Source organism: Poromitra crassiceps, assembly GCF_964638095.1.
Source record: "Poromitra crassiceps genome assembly, chromosome: 1".
In the NCBI taxonomy this organism is placed as follows: domain Eukaryota; kingdom Metazoa; phylum Chordata; class Actinopteri; order Beryciformes; family Melamphaidae; genus Poromitra; species Poromitra crassiceps.
The window spans coordinates 49,028,415-49,048,451 of NC_139623.1; the positions used below are offsets into that span (position 1 = coordinate 49,028,415).

Consider the following 20,037-nt stretch of genomic DNA (forward strand, 5'->3'; position numbering starts at 1 on the left):
GTTTCTCTCTGTCGTCTACGTCAGCATATAATGTCCCCCCTTTCTCTCTTAGACACACAGATACACAAAACCACTTAAAGACTCACTTTGAGGCCACATTAGCCTTGGTAAAGTCCACCGCGGGGCAAGTGATAATGTGCTGCAAGGCGAGTTGCCTCATTTCATTTTGTACAAAACAAACACCGTAAACCGTCCTGGCAACTTGATCTTTATTGCAACTGTGTCCTTATTCTCTCTTTATGCATTTTAATTATTTTATGTATTTTCTCTTCTTATACACTTTAATATCTTGTTTTATATACAGTATTTATTATTGACCTTACCCTGGATTTCGTATCTAATGTCTTCTTCTAATGTACTCCGTGTACGGAATGTGCTCTATAAATGAACTTGCCTTGCCCAAAAACAAAGAAAATAAATGATAGAAAAAATGGAAAGGGGAAGTCACAAGAGGTCTTATGACATAAATTAGTGGGCAGAGAAGTGATGCTAAATTTGCCCTAAGATGTGCGCTCTCTCTCTCTCTCTCTCTCTCTCTCTCTCTCTCTCTCTCTCTCTCTCTCTCTCTCTCTCTCCCTCTATCTTCCGCCCGGTCTCTCTACATCAGCTGTAATGTCCCTTGTCTCTCTTATACACAAACAGCCAAACCACTTAACCGCGCACTAAAAGACTCACTTAGAGGCTGCATTAGCCTTGGTAAACTCCAGCGCGGTGCAAGTGATAACATGCTGCATTAGTCCCTTCCCCTGGTCTTCTCATGTCCCCAGGGGCTGGGGGGCGTACTGAACCCGTGCAATCCAGGAAATCTCCGTTCGGGATGACGTCTTGTTTCTCGCACGGCGTTAACGCCTTTGAAGGTGTGAAGATGGGAATTGCTCAACTACAAAGATTCCCAGGTCCAGTGAGTTGCAGCGGAGGGAGAAGTGATCTTCAGAGCAGCATGTTGTGGCAGCCTGCAGGTTAGAACAGCTTGCTGAGGGAGAAGTGATTTTCAGAGCAGCATGTTGTGGCAGCCTGCAGGTTAGAGGAGCTTGCTGAGGGAGAAGTGATCTTCAGAGCAGCATGTTGTGGCAGCCTGCAGGTTAGAGGAGCTTGCTGAGGGAGAAGTGATTTTCAGAGCAGCATGTTGTGGCAGCCTGCAGGTTAGAACAGCTTGCTGAGGGAGAAGTGATTTTCAGAGCAGCATGTTGTGGCAGCCTGCAGGTTAGAGGAGCTTGCTGAGGGAGAAGTGATTTTCAGAGCAGCATGTTGTGGCAGCCTGCAGGTTAGAGGAGCTTGCTGAGGGAGAAGTGATTTTCAGAGCAGCATGTTGTGGCAGCCTGCAGGTTAGAGGAGCTTGCTGAGGGAGAAGTGATCTTCAGAGCAGCATTTTGTGGCAGCCTGCAGGTTAGAACAGCTTGCTGAGGGAGAAGTGATTTTCAGAGCAGCATGTTGTGGCAGCCTGCAGGTTAGAGGAGCTTGCTGAGGGAGAAGTGATCTTCAGAGCAGCATGTTGTGGCAGCCTGCAGGTTAGAACAGCTTGCTGAGGGAGAAGTGATTTTCAGAGCAGCATGTTGTGGCAGCCTGCAGGTTAGAGGAGCTTGCTGAGGGAGAAGTGATCTTCAGAGCAGCATGTTGTGGCAGCCTGCAGGTTAGAGGAGCTTGCTGAGGGAGAAGTGATTTTCAGAGCAGCATGTTGTGGCAGCCTGCAGGTTAGAACAGCTTGCTGAGGGAGAATTGATTTTCAGAGCAGCATGTTGTGGCAGCCTGCAGGTTAGAGGAGCTTGCTGAGGGAGAAGTGATTTTCAAAGCAGCATGTTGTGGCAGCCTGCAGGTTAGAGGAGCTTGCTGAGGGAGAAGTGATTTTCAGAGCAGCATGTTGTGGCAGCCTGCAGGTTAGAACAGCTTGCTGAGGGAGAAGTTATTTTCAGAGCAGCATGTTGTGGCAGCCTGCAGGTTAGAGGAGCTTGCTGAGGGAGAAGTGATCTTCAGAGCAGCATGTTGTGGCAGCCTGCAGGTTAGAACAGCTTGCTGAGGGAGAAGTGATTTTCAAAGCAGCATGTTGTGGCAGCCTGCAGGTTAGAACAGCTTGCTGAGGGAGAAGCAATCTTCAGAGCAGCATGTTGTGGCAGCCTGCAGGTTAGAGGAGCTTGCTGAGGTAGAAGCGATTTTCAGAGCAGCATGTTGTGGCAGCCTGCAGGTTAGAGGAGCTTGCTGAGGGAGAAGTGATTTTCAGAGGAGCATGTTGTGGCAGCCTGCAGGTTAGAGGAGCTTGCTGAGGGAGAAGTGATCTTCAGAGCAGCATGTTGTGGCAGCCTGCAGGTTAGAACAGCTTGCTGAGGGAGAAGTGATTTTCAGAGCAGCATGTTGTGGCAGCCTGCAGGTTAGAACAGCTTGCTGAGGGAGAAGTGATCTTCAGAGCAGCATGTTGTGGCAGCCTGCAGGTTAGAACAGCTTGCTGAGGGAGAAGTGATCTTCAGAGCAGCATGTTGTGGCAGCCTGCAGGTTAGAACAGCTTGCTGAGGGAGAAGTGATCTTCAGAGCAGCATGTTGTGGCAGCCTGCAGGTTAGAACAGCTTGCTGAGGGAGAAGTGATTTTCAGAGCAGCATGTTGTGGCAGCCTGCAGGTTAGAGGAACTTGCTGAGGGAGAAGTGATCTTCAGAGCAGCATGTTGTGGCAGCCTGCAGGTTAGAGGAACTTGCTGAGGGAGAAGTGATCTTCAGAGCAGCATGTTGTGGCAGCCTGCAGGTTAGAACAGCTTGCTGAGGGAGAAGTGATCTTCAGAGCAGCATGTTGTGGCAGCCTGCAGGTTAGAGGAGCTTGCTGTCTTCCTGTCCCAAAGCTGTTCTGTGTTAGAGCCGTAACACCTGAGAGGGTGTTCTTCTCTGGGCTGATGGGTGGTGACGCACTAGGGACAAGGTGCAGCTGACCAGTGTGTGGGAAAGTTACTTTTGAAACTATTTAGTTACTTTTCTTTGGTATTTTGCACTAGATAAGTGTTCCTTATAAAGTGTCAGGTGCGTGTAGATACGTTACTAAGTTAGTCTTTACTAAAGTCACTCATTAAAGCACTTCAAACTAACTCTAAACTGAAAAACCTCTTGTAAAGATTGGCTTCCGGTGATATCCTCACTTACACTTACTTACTTACACATTTACTGCATAGAAATGGAAAGATTTCTAAAATCACTGTAAAATATTTTATTTTTAATTGATAATAGGAGATTTGTGATGCAGCCGCAAAGCTTCTATGGTCTCCTAGCAACAGCAGGAGCCACGCCAAGCACTTTCCCCGCGTCTATTTAACACTGCTAGCTAAAAGATGACAGAAGAAGACAAGGGAGGAAAGAAAGAACGAAAGAAAGAAAGAAAGAAAGAAAGAAAGAAAGAAAGAAAGAAAGAAAGAAAGAAAGAAAGAAAGAAAGAAAGAAAGAGGGAATAACAGAGCTACGTGCTCTCAAAATACCACCCCTCGCTCATCAGATGAATAAACGTAGTCTTCCTGCCTTTCATCACTGGAGATGGTTAAACATGACAATACTTCAAGCAGGACTGTCCATGTGAGAGAGAGAGAGAGAGAGAGAGAGAGAGAGAGGAAAAGCAGCTACAAAGAGAGAACACGAGATGTACAGAGAGCAGGTGACAGAAGGAAACCCAGAGCAAGAGAGAAGGGTATGGAAAAAGAGAGAGCTGCTCATTGAGCTTGCTAGCTCACTCTTCTCCTGAAGTTTGATGTCATCTCACTGTTTCGTCACTGTCGAACATCAGTGAACATGACAACTCTGACTCACTCTGATGCAGGGCTTCAGCCCCTAATGAAGTATGGTAGGAATATTATGTGAACATTTCAGTTTAGTTGGACATCACAGCAAACATTACCATTTGGCTCAATATGATGAGCATTCATTCATTTGATTATTTAACGTGATTTCGCTTGTGTGAGCCATATATGATTATCGTGATATTGATTTTCAACCATATCATCCAGCCCAAAAGGATACCATAAGTTCGGTGAGTTTGGACCGATACATGAGTCTCTTCCATCCCACGCAGACAATATTGTCTCCAGAGTCTATAATATATATATATATATATATATTTACATTTATATAGTTATAATTATAGCTGTCAGTTGAAACAGCTCTGCTGCCTCTTGCTGCAACAAAATGTTTGTCATGAAATCCACAAAAAAGCCGTTTGTGTCCCCACAGAGGAGTCAAGAGGAAACATGACTCACTTCCTCCGTTACACAACTTTCACTAATCAGGAAATTACGGAACTATTTTTCTCTCCTGCAGCACAGACCGCTGGGGGGTGTAAGGCGGTTCCTGGCGGAGTGATCTAGTCCTGTAATCTGACGCTGCCGGATGGTTTGTTTTCACATAACCATCTGGGAACGAGTCGCTCGGGAAGCTGTTTCAAAGGGCAGGCGCTTTCAAAAAATACCTGGCAGGTGATTGGATGAATCGTCTGTCCATCACGGGCCTCGTTCTCGCTGGCGTCACACCAAAGCCTGCCCGTAGCTGCCTCATGGGACACTGATTGTGGTGCGAACCACTGGTGGTTCAGATTCAGCAAGCTGGATGAGTTGTGTGATCGTGATCTCATGATCTCACGCGAATCCAGCTGCCTCGCAAAGGTTACTAGTTCTGGACGGTCAGGTCAGATTGTAAACAGTCGAGTTTGCTAGAAGACGATCCACCGGGGGGAAACGTCGCGATGCTGCAGCTTTCTGACCATGGAGAGAAACACGTCGGTCGCTCTGCATCGTTTTGGAGATATTTTGACAAACTGTTTGGACTCATTGTTGCAGCAAGAGGCAGCTGTGCTGTTTCAACTGACAGCTGACTCTGGAGACAAGGTTGTCTGTGGGTCCAAGAACAACAGAGATGAAGAGACTCATATCACAAATATTTTAACGGCAGAGACGAAGAGACTCGTTGTAATGGACTTGCATTTTATTTAGAGCAATTACTACCATCTAGTGTTACGTTTAGGTAGTGCTGCTAACTTGCATTTTATTTAGAGCAATTACTACCGCCTAGTGTTACGTTTAGGTAGTGCCGTTTTCTTCCAGTATGTAAAAAGCACATGCACATGTGATAGGACGTAGTCTGCTTTCTTTTTCCTGTATTGTGACAAGATGCCTCTGTTCAACTAGAGTAAGAGAGCATTGTTATCAGCATCCATCCTGCATTTTCTAGCCATTTGAGTGACAATGCCAGTGAGTACATTTACAGTATGTTTATGACTCTAAGTATATTTCGGAGGGTTTATCTTGTTACTTTGTTATGCCTCCGCCGGCAATAGCCAGGCCGGGGGCATTATGGATCCGGGTTGTCCGTCCGTACGTATGTCCGTCCCTCCGTCCGATGTTCGTTAACGCGATATCTGAGGAACACCTTGATGGAATTTAATCAAATTTGCCTCAAACATCGACTTGCACTCAAGCATGAACTGATTCGATTTTCGTGGTCAAAGGTCAAGGTCACTGTGACCTCACGAATGCCATTCCCAAGTTCATTAAAGCGATATCTCAAGAACAGCTTGATGGAATTTCTTTCAATTTGGCTCAAACGTCGACTTGGGCGCAAGGATGAACGGATTACATTCTGGTGATCATAGGCCAAGGTCACTGTGACCTCTCCAACGCCATTTTCAAGCTTGTTAACCCGATATCTCAGGAATGCCTTGACGGAATTTCTTCTGATTTGGCTCAAACATCGACTTGGACGCAATGATGAACTGATTATATTTTGGTTATCAAAGGTCAAAGGTCAAGGTCACTGTGACCTCTCGAAAGCCATTTTCAAGCTGGTTAATGCAATATCTCAGGAATGTCTTGACGGAATTTCTTCCAATTTGCCTCAAATGGTGGACTCAATAATTAACTAATGGCGGAAACTAATGGTTGAAATACAATAGGCTAATTGTAATCTTTGATGAGAAGAACTAATATTTGTTTGTTTTTGTCATTGTTTTGTAGTATTACACTTCTTCATATAAAACCTGTCCAAACACAACACGCTGGTCTGTTCCTTGGAGGAAGAGTATGATGAAGAGTTTAGCTGACTGTAAAGCCTAATACATGACGCAGAGTCGACATTGGGTCTGAGCAGAACAGTGAAATGGCAGCACTCTGCGAGGGACTGGAAGTCAGCAACATAACAAGAGCTTCATGTCATGTCAATATCACGCCAATCCATCAACATGGAAAACACAGAGAAGGCAGAGCAAGAGGAGACCAGGTCCCTTTCTGCTCAATCTTCAAAATCATCAAAGTCTTCAAGGACTTCAGAATTGCTCACTATCAGATCATCAGTGAGGTCATCAGCATCAACCAGGGCCAGTATGGTAGCAGCCCGGGCAAGAGCAGAAGCACAAGCTGCCAACGCTAGAGCAGCATTTGCGCAGAAGGAAATTGAAATTAAATTAGAAAAAGCTCGCCTAGAAGCGACACTTGATGCACTGCAACTACAGAAGGAAGCTGAGGCTGCTAATGCAAAAGCAGAAGTAATGGAATCTGCTGCTGCTAAATTCGACAAGGTAGAAAAAAGTGATGCTTTCGATCTTTTACCTGTGGAAACAGACTCAATGCAGAAGGTTAGCAAATATGTAACTCTGCACAACAGCACTCAGCCTGATGGAAATAGGACAGATATGCATGTGCTGCGTGACGATGTCACACCTGCACACCAGAAATGGGCGCCTATGAAGGACTAGAAGGCAGCTCCTTCTAGCAGATTAGAGGCGCAGTCTGGCTTCTCACCACCAGGGGATGTTAAAGCAACACTTAAGAGTGAAGATAAAGGTTTAAAGCAACACTGTTATTCACCTAATGATCCATATGCTCAACAGATATACAATCCACAATCTACTGCCAATAACATTGCAACCACTGAGCTTGCAAGGTTTCTGGCCAAGAGCCAACTAGTACCAGAAGTACTAACCAAGTTTGACGACAAACCTGAAAACTATCTGAGCTGGAAGTCCACATTCCAGAATGTCATAGCAGAACTGCGTCTCACATCCAGTGAAGAAGCAAGCCTGCTTATTAAGTGGCTGGGCCCAGAGTCAGCAGAGTGTGCTCAGAGAATGAAGGGAGTCAACAGCCGTCAGCCCTCTGTTGGGTTGAATATGATTTGGTCCCAATTAGAAGAGTGCTATGGTTCTCCCGAGGCGATAGAAAGGTAATTGTTCACGAAATTAGAGAATTTCCCAAAACTAAGCAGCAAAGACCACCTCAAGCTCCGTGACCTCGGAGATTTACTGCTGGAAGTAGAGACTGCAAAGCCTAGATGGGTACTTACCAGGATTAAGTTACCTTGACACATCCAGAGGCATCGGCCAAATTGTGGAAAAGCTTCCATTTCCCCTCCAAGACAAGTGGACAATGGTGGGGTCGAGATTTAAATTAGAAAATAACGTGACATTTCCACCATTTTGGTTCTTTTCTGAGTTTGTGAGGAAGGAAGCCAAAGCAAGAAATGATCCAAGCTTCATTACTGCTTCTCACTACTCTGCCACACCCAAGAAAGAAGGGCCCTCACGCTTTTTCAATACAAAGCAGTCAGTCTCTGTACACAAGACAAATGTTTCTGCAGAGGCAAAATCAAAGACAGAAAAGTCAGTGGAGGATCAGAGTAAGCTGTGCCAAATGCATCACAAGCCACATCCACTGAGAAAATGCAAGGGTTTCAGAAACATGCTTCTTGAGGAAAGAAAGAATTTTAAATATGCTGCCCCTTTTACCTGGAACACCTTCCAGAAAGACTTAAAATTGCCAGCACTAATTTCATATGACGCCTTTGGTTCAATTTTAAAGGACTTGGAACGTGGAAGTATTGGAACTTGTTGCTGTACTTAACTCATTACTTATGTAATTTCAAATCTTCCTCTTCAAATGTTTATTTGTGTGTTTGTATGGAACCTAAGGGGCACTTTACACGAGGACGGTTTCCTATTGTGACGGGGAATTATTTTATCGTTAGTGCCTCCCTTTTAGACGGCGACGGCGAATTCGCGCTTAGGAAACTACACATTTTGAAACCACCCTCCAGACAGAGTGAAATTGTTTGAGACACTTCCCGCTGAGGGCTCCATGTAATCGCTTTGGAATGGCACATTTCAGAAACTCTGACGTGCCTGCACACGCGACACACGCGACTCTACTTCCGTGTTTAAAAACCGGAAAGACGATTACGAAATTATGTCATGCAGAAGCGTCCTTGTATGGGCAAAGAATAAGGTGATCACACTGCCACCTAGCGACCTGGCATGTACATTACGGCGTTTTAAAAATTCAACAGCGCTCATGTAAACAGGGAGAAGGTGTGAAGGAAAAGGTGTGAAGGAAACGCTATTGTGTCGTTTCTTCCAGAAACTCTCCTCGTGTAAAGGGCCCCTCAATGTATGTTTTTTTTTATGCTGCCCTCTTGGCCAGGTTCCTCTTGAAAAAGAGATTTTAAATCTCAATGAGTCTTTTACCTGGCTAAATAAAGGTTTAATAAAAAATAAAAAAAATTATAGCTGCTGCGCAGCAATGGGTCGTGGCCGGGCAAGTCTCAAGTCTTTTAGCTATAGTCCAAGTCACGTCTCAAGTCTTTAGTCACAAGTCCAAGTCAAGTCTCAAGTCTCTTATGGATGAGCTTTCTATCATCTGCTGCATGCAATCCAGTCTGCTTAGAACACTGCAGTTCATGACAGGGCTGGGGCAGAAGGCAGAGCTGATGTTATGGAGAGGAAGGCTGAGCGATTTATAGATGACATCATCAGTGATGTCACAAAACTGATGACATCACTGATGACATCATCAGTGATCAGTGGAGATTCAAGCTTTGTTTAGCAAGAATTTGCATTAGCTATTTAAAGTACCATTTACAGTAAAACATTTTGATGCACTGTGGGCTCAATTTTTGATCTATCAAATATCTGTTTGACAGTTTTTTGGAGGACAGTCTAACGATGCAGATGCTGGAGTTTGGTGTCGTTTGAAGAAAAAATGTGGGAGGGGGGCGCTAGCTTGTTTTGTGGGGCGAAAAACTCGAGTATGGTAAGCACTTCATAAGGTGGCCAAGAGCGCTATCCATCACATGGCAGTGAAAAGACAGATTGACGTGCTGTGACGTCAATGGCGGAGAATGAGTTAATTGCTGACATTTCTCTGTGTCCAACAGGCAACTGGTGACAAAAAACACATTCCGACAGTACCGGGTGTTGGGGAAGGGTGGTTTTGGAGAGGTGAGTACCATCAGTTTGCCACATTTACATTTTCAGCATTTAGTTGGCACTCTCAACCAGAGCAACTACTGTAGTCGTGAATGCAAACATAGAACAAGTGAAAACACGTCGTCCCCCACCAATGATATGGCCACCGCTTTGACCAATCAGTAATGAGCTGCATCGTCCTTCCAAGTTCCATCAAAATCAATCCAGTGGAGACCATAGATTTGATTTTGTAGGGCACGATAAGCTTACATATTTCCCAGATCATCAACATAACAAGCAACCAAAAGTAAGAAGAGTCAAGTGGAGGAGCAATTTTCTGTTACCTTAGAATGATAGAGATGTATGACAGGGAGAAATGTTAGGTAGAGAAATAAGCACCAGAAAGAAAATCAGGAAGAATCAGAAAGTTTTATTTTTTTCTTTAGGTTGATCAAGTGAATGTAGAAGAGATTTGATTTAGGCAGGAGAGGGGAATATGACACATTTCTATGCGCGCTTGATGCCTGGGCTCGGCCGCTGCAGGGCCTCGCCCGTAGCTCACTTGCTCTTATGACATCACTGATAACCACTGCATGTCGTGGCCTCGCCTCCTCTATGACATTGTAATTCTTTTTTATTTTATTTTTGTAATTAGGGCAATCACCTAATTAAAAAATCCAGCTCCGTCAGGTCACCCGCACAGCCCAGGGGCGGAAGCCATCGTCTCCGTCTGGTTCCTCCTGATTCTACCTACTTATACTCCCATCACTTATATTGCCTCACACTGATGACATCATCACTGATGACATCATCACTGAACTATAGGCTCAGCCTTAGGGCAATTAATCTAATTTAAAAATCGGGCTCCGTCAGGTCACCCGCACGGATGCCCTTTACATACCCTGAAGGTTTCAGCCCGATCGCACAGAACAGAACTTGAAACAAACAAACATTGCCCACATACTAAATTTTATATATATAGATTATTTATATATTTTTTCCAACCATTGCTCCCATTTTATTTCCCTGAGGTCCAAACAGGAAGGTCTTCACAGAAAGCTTTTTTGACTTTGAATGTTACAACTGGCTCCAGGAAGTGTCCAGTAGCGTTCATAAGTGATTCTTTTCTTGGCTTCTTTTATCAGCAACTTCTAGGAAATCCCATTAAAGTGGTAAATGGTGCTGAATGGTGTCTCTGTGAAACATACATCTTAGCCTCATACATTTTTTTTACTCCATGCTGATCCCATGGAGCTAATGGAGCGGATTAGACAGAGTTGAGAAGATAATGAGCAGCACAACGCCACAGAAAAGAACCGCTCCATGTTTTCAATTAAAGGAGATTGGATTTCGGACATGCATGGCACCGTAACCGTAAATTTTTTGCTGTTCATCTGTCATTTATGTGATTAATTAGGTAGTTAATTCTGAACAATGCTGTTCATGCTACATACCAAATTAACCGGCTGAATCTTGCGCATCGAACCCTGTCTTCCTTTTTCAGATCAGATCAACACAGCAGAAGTTATAGCTATTCTTTGTACAAAGACAAAGACAACATTTCAGATTATTTGGCTTTTTCAAATGGCTTTTTGGAAATCCACCTAGGTATCTCCCTACAAAAACCACTGCCAAATAATCATGTTTTGGTATTTTTTCCTCTTCTTTGAGTTGGGATGTGGTAAGGCCTGTGGCTATGTCTCCATTGGGTTTCTAGCCATAAATACAACAACCACAGGTAACTGTTTACACTCTAAAAGTGTTTTTTATTCTAGGCGAGAATCAACCACTGTGTTTGAGCTGGTGTTACTCAGGGTCAGTAACACATAGAGTCATTCTGACACTTGGAACATAAACTTCAAAGTCTTACCTTTCAGAAAAGGTCAGGCAGTTGTCTGTAACCCTAGCGGTTCAGCCACAGTAAGCATTTTAGTTTGGGTATGTCGTTTTCACCATTTTCTTCAGAAATAGGTGGCTAGGTGGAGCTATGAGCCCAATCTTCAGTTCATTCTTGTTTGTAATACCATGTTTTTATTTTGAAAATTGAAAATAAACTTTGATTAAAAAAAAGAAATACGGTAGGTGGCTTTAGAAGAGGTTGTTAAGGATGTATTCACACCTGTCTCGTTTGGAGCAGTTGTTCCGAAACAGGGAGCGTTTTCCCCCTGGGGGCGCGCGGTTGGTTTGGCCATGTGTGAACACGCAATTACACTCGGATGCGGGACAAAACAAGCGAGCTGAGATCGCCAAGAAAGAAAGGGTGGTCTCGGTTCGCTTGCACACGAACTCTGGAGCGGTTCGATGTGGTGAGAGCGTGATCCGACCTCGATCTATATATCTATGTTTTTAAATTATAAAAATGTAAAAACATCTTCATTCTTCAGATCCTGCTTTGGCAACTTGTGAAACTAGCGTTTGCATGGATAAACCTTTGGGATTTTTGCATGATTGCAATCATCACCTATCCTGTTTGTGATATTCATGGACATGATTTTGAGGCGTAGTCGTGGGAGGGAGGGGTTGCAGTTCGGTGGGCTGAGGATCGCATCGCTGCTTTTCCTGGTCCTGATGGCATCATCGGTCTGGGACCTTCAGCACTCACTGGATCAGTTCACAGCCGAGTGTGAAGCGGCTGGGATGAGGATCAGCACCTCTAAATCTGAGGCCATAGTTCTCAGCAGGAAACCAGTGGATTGTCTACTCCAGGTAGAGAATGAGTCCTTATCCCAAGTGAAGGAGTTCAAGTATCTCGGGGTCTTGTTCTTGAGTGAGGGGACAATGGAGCGGGAGATGGGCCGGAGAATCGGAGCAGCGGGAGCGGTATTGCGTTCGTTTTACCGCACCGTTGTGACAAAAAGAGAGCTGAACCAGAAGGCAAAGCTCTCGATCTACCGGTAGATCTACGTTCCTACCCTCACCTATGTTCATGAGGGATGGGTCATGACCGAAAGAACAAGACTGCAGATACAAGTGGCCGAAATGGGTTTTCTCAGGAGGGTGGCTGGCATCTCCCTTACACTTGGTTCACACTCATTCACACCAGAAGCACTCTTTTTTTGCTCCACGCCTCACTCTGTTTTGCCCCGCGCCGGTCACAACTTGTATTGACTTCATGCCTGGCTGCATGCGGCCGCTTGCGTGACGCATCAAAAATAGACCGGACACCGAAACTCTCGCTGCACGCGTCACAAGGCGAGGTAACGCACTGCGGCCGGTGTGATTGGTCTCCCCTGTTAACAAGGACGCAGAAATTAAACTCTGAGGCGTTGCTTCAGCGTCGGATACGTGTCTGGTGTGTTTAGGCTGTTAGGGATAAGGTGAGAAGCTCAGTCATCCATGAGGGACTCGGAGTAGAGCCGCTGCTCTTTGCGTCGAAGGAAGCCAGTTGAGGTGGTTGAGGCATCTGGTAAGGATGCCACCTGGTCGCCTCCCTAGGGAGGTGTTCCAGGCACGTCCAACTGGGAAGAAACCACGGGGCAGACCGAGGCCTAGGTGCAGAGATAATGGGCCCTATCTTGGTACAGGCAATATCCCCTATTTGCGCTTGCGCACCTGTTTGCCTGCCTTAATGATAGCAGTCCGCCACGCGCAAGTGTCCAGGTGTTGTGCCAAGTTTTGCACCCCGCCTGGTCGCCGCTAAACGCATCCCCACCTCACGGGATCATATTGTAATGATTTATACAGAAATGCAACTGTTTAAAAGTGATATAATTGCCTGGGTAGACGTGACCTCCCTGTTTTCTAAGTTAAAACAGCCCAGAAATATGGTGGGGATGCAATTCTCGGCGGGGATGCGGAAATGTTCACGGCACCTGCCGTAGGCGCAAGTTAGAGCCATGCCAAGTCATCTGCGCCCCGAAAATGCCAGCGTAAACTGGATTTGGGCGGTCTTAACCACCAGAATTATTCACAGGTGTGGCCAGGCAATGCCTGGGCATTACATCAATCAAACCAATCAGATTCCCATCTCGCAATCGCTGTAATACAGTTTGCGCGAGGCATGCAATATGCTGTAATTCTCTCCATGCATAATTTCGATAGGTCTATATCACAATAACATCACATCTATAGCCTACCTGTTAAAAACATCTGTGATTTGATGCAATTTCAGTTCTTTTTTTTGACTGGGAAATAGAATGTTTGCAGCGGGGAAACGGAGACAAGATAAAAGATGGGAGGATTTAGAGTGGACTCACTCGTGCCGAGGACAGAGAGAGATCTCCTCACGTGGCTCCGTAAGGATCCCTAGAAGAATCTCAGCTGACTCAAATAATCTAGTCTTTATCCCCTGTCAGACAGTTCAGACCTTAGTGCCGTCCTCGGTTAAGCTTGCATTGTTAAATGTAAGATCCCTGTCTAATAAATCATTTGTTTTAAATGATTTTATAATCTCTCAGAATTTAGATTTTTTATTTCTTACAGAGACATGGATCAGGCCCGGTGAAAATTGCACACTTATTGAACTGTGCCCCCCTAGTTATAGCTTTTTTAATTCTCCCAGGCTCACTGGTAGAGGCGGTGGCATTGCGATCGTTTTTAAGAACCACCTAAACTGCAGTCCTGTCACTGTAGAGAAGGAGTTTGAGTTTGAAGTCTCAATGTGCACAATCAACCTTGACAATCCCATATGTTGTATTGTGCTCTATCGCCCTCCTAAATCTAGTTGTAAATTTTTATCTGAATTCTCTGATTTTATATCATCTGTTCTTCTCAAATATGATAGGGTTATTATGGTTGGGGATTTTAATATTCATGTTGATGATCCCTCAAACTCTTTTGCAATAGAATTCTTAAACATCTGTGAATCCTTCAATCTTACACAACATGTATCAGCGCCAACACATGACCGAGGCCACACTCTCGATCTTGTTTTCTCCCTCGGTCTGCCTGTAACTGGCCTCTCTATGGTCGACTTTATTTCTGACCATAACATAATTCTTTTTGAGTCTTGTTTTTATGTTGCCCCTTTAAATAGACGCACTATACGCTCTCGCCTTTTTAATAACCAGTCTGCTACAAAATTTTCCTCTATTTTTATTGAACGTTGTAATACCTTTAGTCTTCTCCACCACTCTGATGTAAATGACCTGGTTAGCTGCTTTAATGATGTTTGCGCACAAACCCTTGATGCCATCGCTCCTCTCACCACCAGGTCAGTGCGTGCTGTAAATCCCTCGCCATGGATGAATGACCGTATAAGGCTTTTAAAAAGAAATTGTAGACAGGCGGAGCGACTTTGGAAGAAAACTAAACTTCCGGTACATTATCTCCAAATGAAATAACTTTTATTCAATCTCAATTGTACTATCAAGGATGCGAGATCAGAATACTTTTCAATGTTAATTGATGCGAACAAGCATAATTCGAGATTCTTATTTAACACTATTAATCACCTTCTTAATCCAGCCCCCCAGGCTGACACAGCTTGCTCCGAAATCAACTGCAATGATTTTCTAGTCTTTTTTGTGGAAAAGATAAATTCCATCCGATTAAATATCACCCCCCCTTCCTCATCTGCAGTTCTAAATGGTACTTGTCCTTTTCTCCTGACCCAATTCACCCAGATTTCTCTGCAAGACTTATTTGACGTTGTGGGTCATATGCGTTCATCCTCTTCCCGTTTGGACTGTTTACCTACTAACTTTCTCAAAGAGGTTATTGCCACAATCGCACCATCCTTGCTGAGTATTATAAATACATCACTCTCCTCTGGTTGTGTCCCAGATCACTTTAAGCTTGCTAGTGTCCATCCCCTCCTTAAAAAACCCAACCTAGACCCATCCCAGCTACAGAACTATAGACCCATCTCAAAGTTACCATTTCCATCCAAAATTCTGGAAAAGGTGGTTGCTAATCAACTCCTGCAGGTACTAAATGAAAATGACATTTTTGATAAATTTCAGTCTGGCTTCCGCCAACAGCACAGTACAGAAACTGCCTTGCTCAGAGTAACAAACGACATTCTTATGCATGCGGATGCGGGGGATCACTCAATTCTAGTACTGCTTGATTTAAGTGCAGCTTTTGACACCATCGATCACCCCATCCTGCTGGAGAGGCTAAAGAAATGGGTTGGCATCTCTGGAACTGCATTGGATTGGTTCTCCTCCTACCTCTCTAACAGATCTTTCTCTGTGTGTTTTAATGACTGCATCTCAGCGTATGCTCCTCTGCTGTGCGGGGTCCCTCAGGGATCAATCCTTGGCCCCATCTTATTTGCCTGTTACATGCTCCCCCTTGGCCTGTTAATAAGCAGCTTCCAAAATATGTCATACCACTGTTATGCAGATGATACGCAGCTTTATTTGTCGGTGAAGCCAAACGACCAGAGCAACCTATTTATCCTCCAGGATTGCTTGGCTGCCATAAAAAATTGGATGTCGCTAAATTTCCTCCAACTAAATGCTGATAAAACTGAGATTTTGATTTTTGCTCCTGATCACTCTGCCACTGATATAAGTCACTGTATAGGCCCTCTTGGAAACAACATAAAAGATTCATCAAGAAATTTAGGTGTTATTTTTGACCCTCACCTCAATTTTGACTTGCACGTTAAAAAAACTGTTCAATCCTGCTTCTTTCATCTGCGTAATATTGCAAAAATTAAATCAGTTCTCTCTGCAAAAAATATGGAAACACTCATTCACGCCCTAATTTCCTCACGCCTTGATTACTGCAATGCCCTCTTTACATGCCTCAGTGATGCCACCTTGTCCAGGCTTCAACTGGTCCAAAATGCAGCTGCAAGGCTTTTAACCAGGACAAGCCGTAGGTCTCACATCTCCCCCATTCTGGCCTCCTTACACTGGCTGCCAGTGAGACAGAGGATTTATTTTAAAATACTTTTAATCACTTTTAAAGCTTTGCGAGGCCTAGCCCCTCGCTACATCTCTGAACTCCTGAAGCCATATAATTCAGTAAGGCCACTCAGGTCATCGGACCAAGGACTGTTAATTATCCCCCGAACCAGACTCAGAACAAAAGGTGAGCGGGCTTTCTCGTCCATAGCGCCGACACTGTGGAATCGCCTCCCCCTAGGTATGAGATTGGCAGACTCAGTGTCCACTTTTAAATCACTTCTTAAAACCTATTTATTTAAACAAGCCTTTTATTAATTTTATCCCACTCGCTTCTTTTATTTTTATTTGTGTTGCCTGATTGGTTTTAATTTTTGTTGTTTTATGTGCTGTTCCTTCACATGCTATTGTGTTATGTACCTGTTGCAGTTTGTGCCGGTTGACGTTTTTCTAGCCTGCTTTTGTGTACTTGTTGGCTAAATTTTGAACGAACGAACCTGCTATAAATCTGTTTTTATTTCCTGTATGTAAAGCACTTTGTGATCCATGGATTTGAAAAGTGCTATATAAATAAAGTCTTACTTACTTACTTACTTACTAGATGAAGAGAGCTTGTTGCCAGATCATCTGTGGTGCCAACGACCCTCCGGGTTATGGGATAGGTGAAGGCGAATAGCCTCTTGCAAGTAGGCTACAATGTCCATTGTCCAACAAGTTTTCTCAATTAATTTGATAAAAAACAAAAGCTGCCACTACACACACGTCACAGCATGTCTTCGTCGGTGTGGAGCCGCGGAGGGGCCGGGTAGGTTGGAGTCCACTCCAGTCTGAACGGCTTGCTTCACCTCACCCCTCTTCCCCGACCAGCTGCAGTCCACATCACCGCTGCCTGCTGCTGCTGCTATCTGTCAGTCACGTTGTAACGTGGATACAGGAGAGGACTTTTGTTTCGTATTGCGAATAGAACGACGAACATAATAATAAAACGCATCGGACCAGTGTGCAAGGTTTTCTGTGCGAGAAGATTTTTTTTCGAATGGCGGATTTAAAAAAACGGACTGGGTGTAAACTACGATATTCAAACTGAGTCAACTCAAACTCATTTCCTCATCTAGGCTACTCAATAACAGCCAAATCCACAACTGTAGAGTGGGCATGGCTTCGAAGGTCTCTGGGCTCCAGACCTATAGGCTATAAACTCCTTGTCCATGGATAACATTTTGACGTTTATTTATTTTATTTTATTAGTTTATTTGGCAGGGACATATACAAAAAAAAACATTGAACCCCATAGGGGAAGAGATGCTTTGTAACAGATTCAGCCATAGGCTACTTTCATCTGGAGCCCCTGTTCTGTTGCACGTTTTTTCTTTTGGAAAAGTAAATGCATGCTAGCTGTGGGATATACTGGAATTAATTGTTTTATATTTGTTGTATTTACACAAAAAAGAAAAGCTCTGTCCAGTAACCTGGAACACTTTTATTTTTAGATGTTTTTGAGTGAGATCATCCTACCTCATGCAAATGATAAGAAATGTGACATGAATGTTAATTTTCTATTAAAGCAAAGTAAAAAAAAAAAAAAAACATCAAAAAATAACCCGTCAATTATTGTTCTTAGAAAGAAAATCGGAATCGGCAAAAATCGGTATCGGCAAGTCAGACTATTCAAAAATCGGAAATGGGAATCGGCCAACAAAATCGCAATCGGTGCATCTCTACTCTTAGCGCAAAGTAATTGCGCGCATGCTGACGATAGGAGAATGCCTCTGTCCCCACATTTTTGTGCCGAAACGCCTGGTTTGGCATGTGGCACGCCTACCCCGGAATCGGAAGCTCCCCGGTTCGAGGCTGGCTCCTCCCGGCAGTGTGCCGAAGTGTCCTTGAGCAAGACACTGAACCCCTAACTGCTCCCGACGAGCAGTTAGCACCCTGCATGGCTGCAGACGCCGTCGGTGTGTGAATGGGTGAATGTGAGGTATTCATGTAAAAGCGCTTTGGGTAGTCGATAGACTATATAAAATGTGCTCTATAAATAGAGTCCATTTCCCATTTACCCCAACCCAGTACAATTATAACATGCATGCGCTTGTGCACGCCCCCAATTTGCATTGCGCGCGGCGTTAAACGAGTGCAAAACCACCGCAAATGCTAAATTACCGCTTTCGCGACGATATGGCCCTATATCTCCATGCTGGCCTGGGAACGCCTCGGGATCCCCCACCCAGAGCTGGCTAATGTGGCCAGAGAAAGGAAAGTTTGGGGTTCCCTGATGGAATTGCTACCTCTGCGACCCGATCCTGGATAAGCGGTTGAAAGTGATGATGATGATGATGATGATGATGCAATCATCAGCAGTTTGGACTCGGCCAACTTACCGGTACCTCTGGTCTCCAATATGGTAAATGAAAGTCGTGGTCATCAGAGCCAGCCTTCTTCTGTACAATCAGACTGATTGCAGTATCTTCCTCGAAATGTCACATACTGTAGGGCAGGCTATTATTAAATTATTTATGAATATTTTATTCCTGACAGGACAGGTCTTCAAATGCGTAATCCTCTGGAGTCTCTGTGATAGTAATAGAGAGCCAAAGTGGACGTCACTTCCTGCCTTACCATGCGTACCAGTGTCTGGAAAAATATGAATGGTGCTGAACGGCTGGATGGTGCTGAACGGCGTGAGACAATACTTTTTTTGATCCCGTTTGAATTGTGCCACGAGGTCCACAGGTAAATTTTGACAATTTAAAAGATAACTATGCATGTCAAGAAAGTCACAGTTTGTCCTGAAACTCAAACTGAAACGTAACGTTTAGTTTTGTATGAAACCGCTCAATCGACTACATCTCTTGTGTCGCACAATACACCAAAACAACATGGCCTGAGGTCAGTTATGCGACTGGTTGCGTCTCCACTCCACACTCCACTCTCTTCACCACATTAATATTTTTTTCAGATGCTGTTGTGCATAGGGTCTGACTGGAAGGGGAGGGACTTTGGCTCTCTATAAAGTTACGAGGGTCTGGGAGGGGGGGTGGATAAATAAATAAATAAACTCTTTCTCCCCCTCTCTCTCTCCCTCCCTCTTTCTCTCTGTCTCTCTCTCTCCTCGCACACCCGACGTACAATGTAGGCCTACCCAACGCACACACATTCTTATAATCTCATAAAATAGTCTCCTGGCCAATCCAGGAGGTTTTGCAATCCTATTTGGATGATCTTGACAAAGTTAACTTGACAAAGGGGTGTAGGTTTGTCCGCGACCATTCTCGCCACCATTCTAACAACTGTAGTTGTTACCAGATGACTGGTAGGTAGAGATCTCCAAGTGTCTTGCATCACCAGACTAGTATCCTGCAAAACTCCTAGTAAATCCTCCTCCCTCCTCATTTCACCTCCCCTCCCCCCCACACCTCCTCTCCTCCCTCCTGCAGGTATGTGCATGTCAGGTCCGAGCCACAGGGAAGATGTACGCCTGTAAGAAGTTGGAGAAGAAGAGGATAAAGAAGAGGAAAGGAGAGTCCATGGCTCTCAACGAGAAGCAGATCCTGGAGAAAGTCAACAGCAGATTTGTAGTAAGCGTCGAGTTGTCCTCAATCTGTTCATTACACACACATGGCTGGCAATCTGTCGTTTACCACTGATCAGTGATCAGCATGAGGTTTGTTTTAACTGATCAGTGATCAGCGTGACGTTTGGTTTAACTGATCAGTCATCAGCATGACGTTTGGTTTAACTGATCAGTGATCAGCGTGATGTTTGGTTTAACTGATCAGTGATCAGCGTGACGTTTGGTTTAACTGATCAGTGATCAGCGTGACATTTGGTTTAACTGATCAGGGATCAGCATGACATTTGGTTGAACTGATCAGTGATCAGCATGACATTTGTTTGAACTGATCAGTGATCAGCATGACGTTTGGTTTAAACAGTCTGTTTTTGCATTAGTGTGTGTGATGTGCACTTGCTTTTCTCTGCTGGCCTTGCAAAACTATTTTGGCTGAATACAGTCAAAGTTTGTGTATCTTGGCACACTGTGTACATTTATTGTAC

At 44.4% G+C, this 20,037-nt stretch overlaps 1 protein-coding gene across 4 annotated transcripts in view; it reads left to right on the plus strand.

The window, feature by feature from the left end:
• grk6 (G protein-coupled receptor kinase 6) overlaps positions 1-20,037 on the plus strand; it is a 162,227-nt gene that overhangs the window by 83,235 nt on the left and 58,955 nt on the right. For 3 of the 4 annotated variants that reach the window (XR_014552984.1, XM_083642483.1, XM_083642484.1), the window contains 2 exons: positions 9,157-9,220; positions 19,419-19,559. Coding sequence is in view for 3 of the 4 variants with exons in the window: in XM_083642483.1 (XP_083498609.1) it covers positions 9,157-9,220; positions 19,419-19,559 (205 nt within the window). In the remaining variant the exon portion in view is untranslated. The remainder of the gene's footprint in view (positions 1-9,156; positions 9,221-19,418; positions 19,560-20,037) is intronic. The other variant, XM_083642485.1, reaches the window with a different exon arrangement.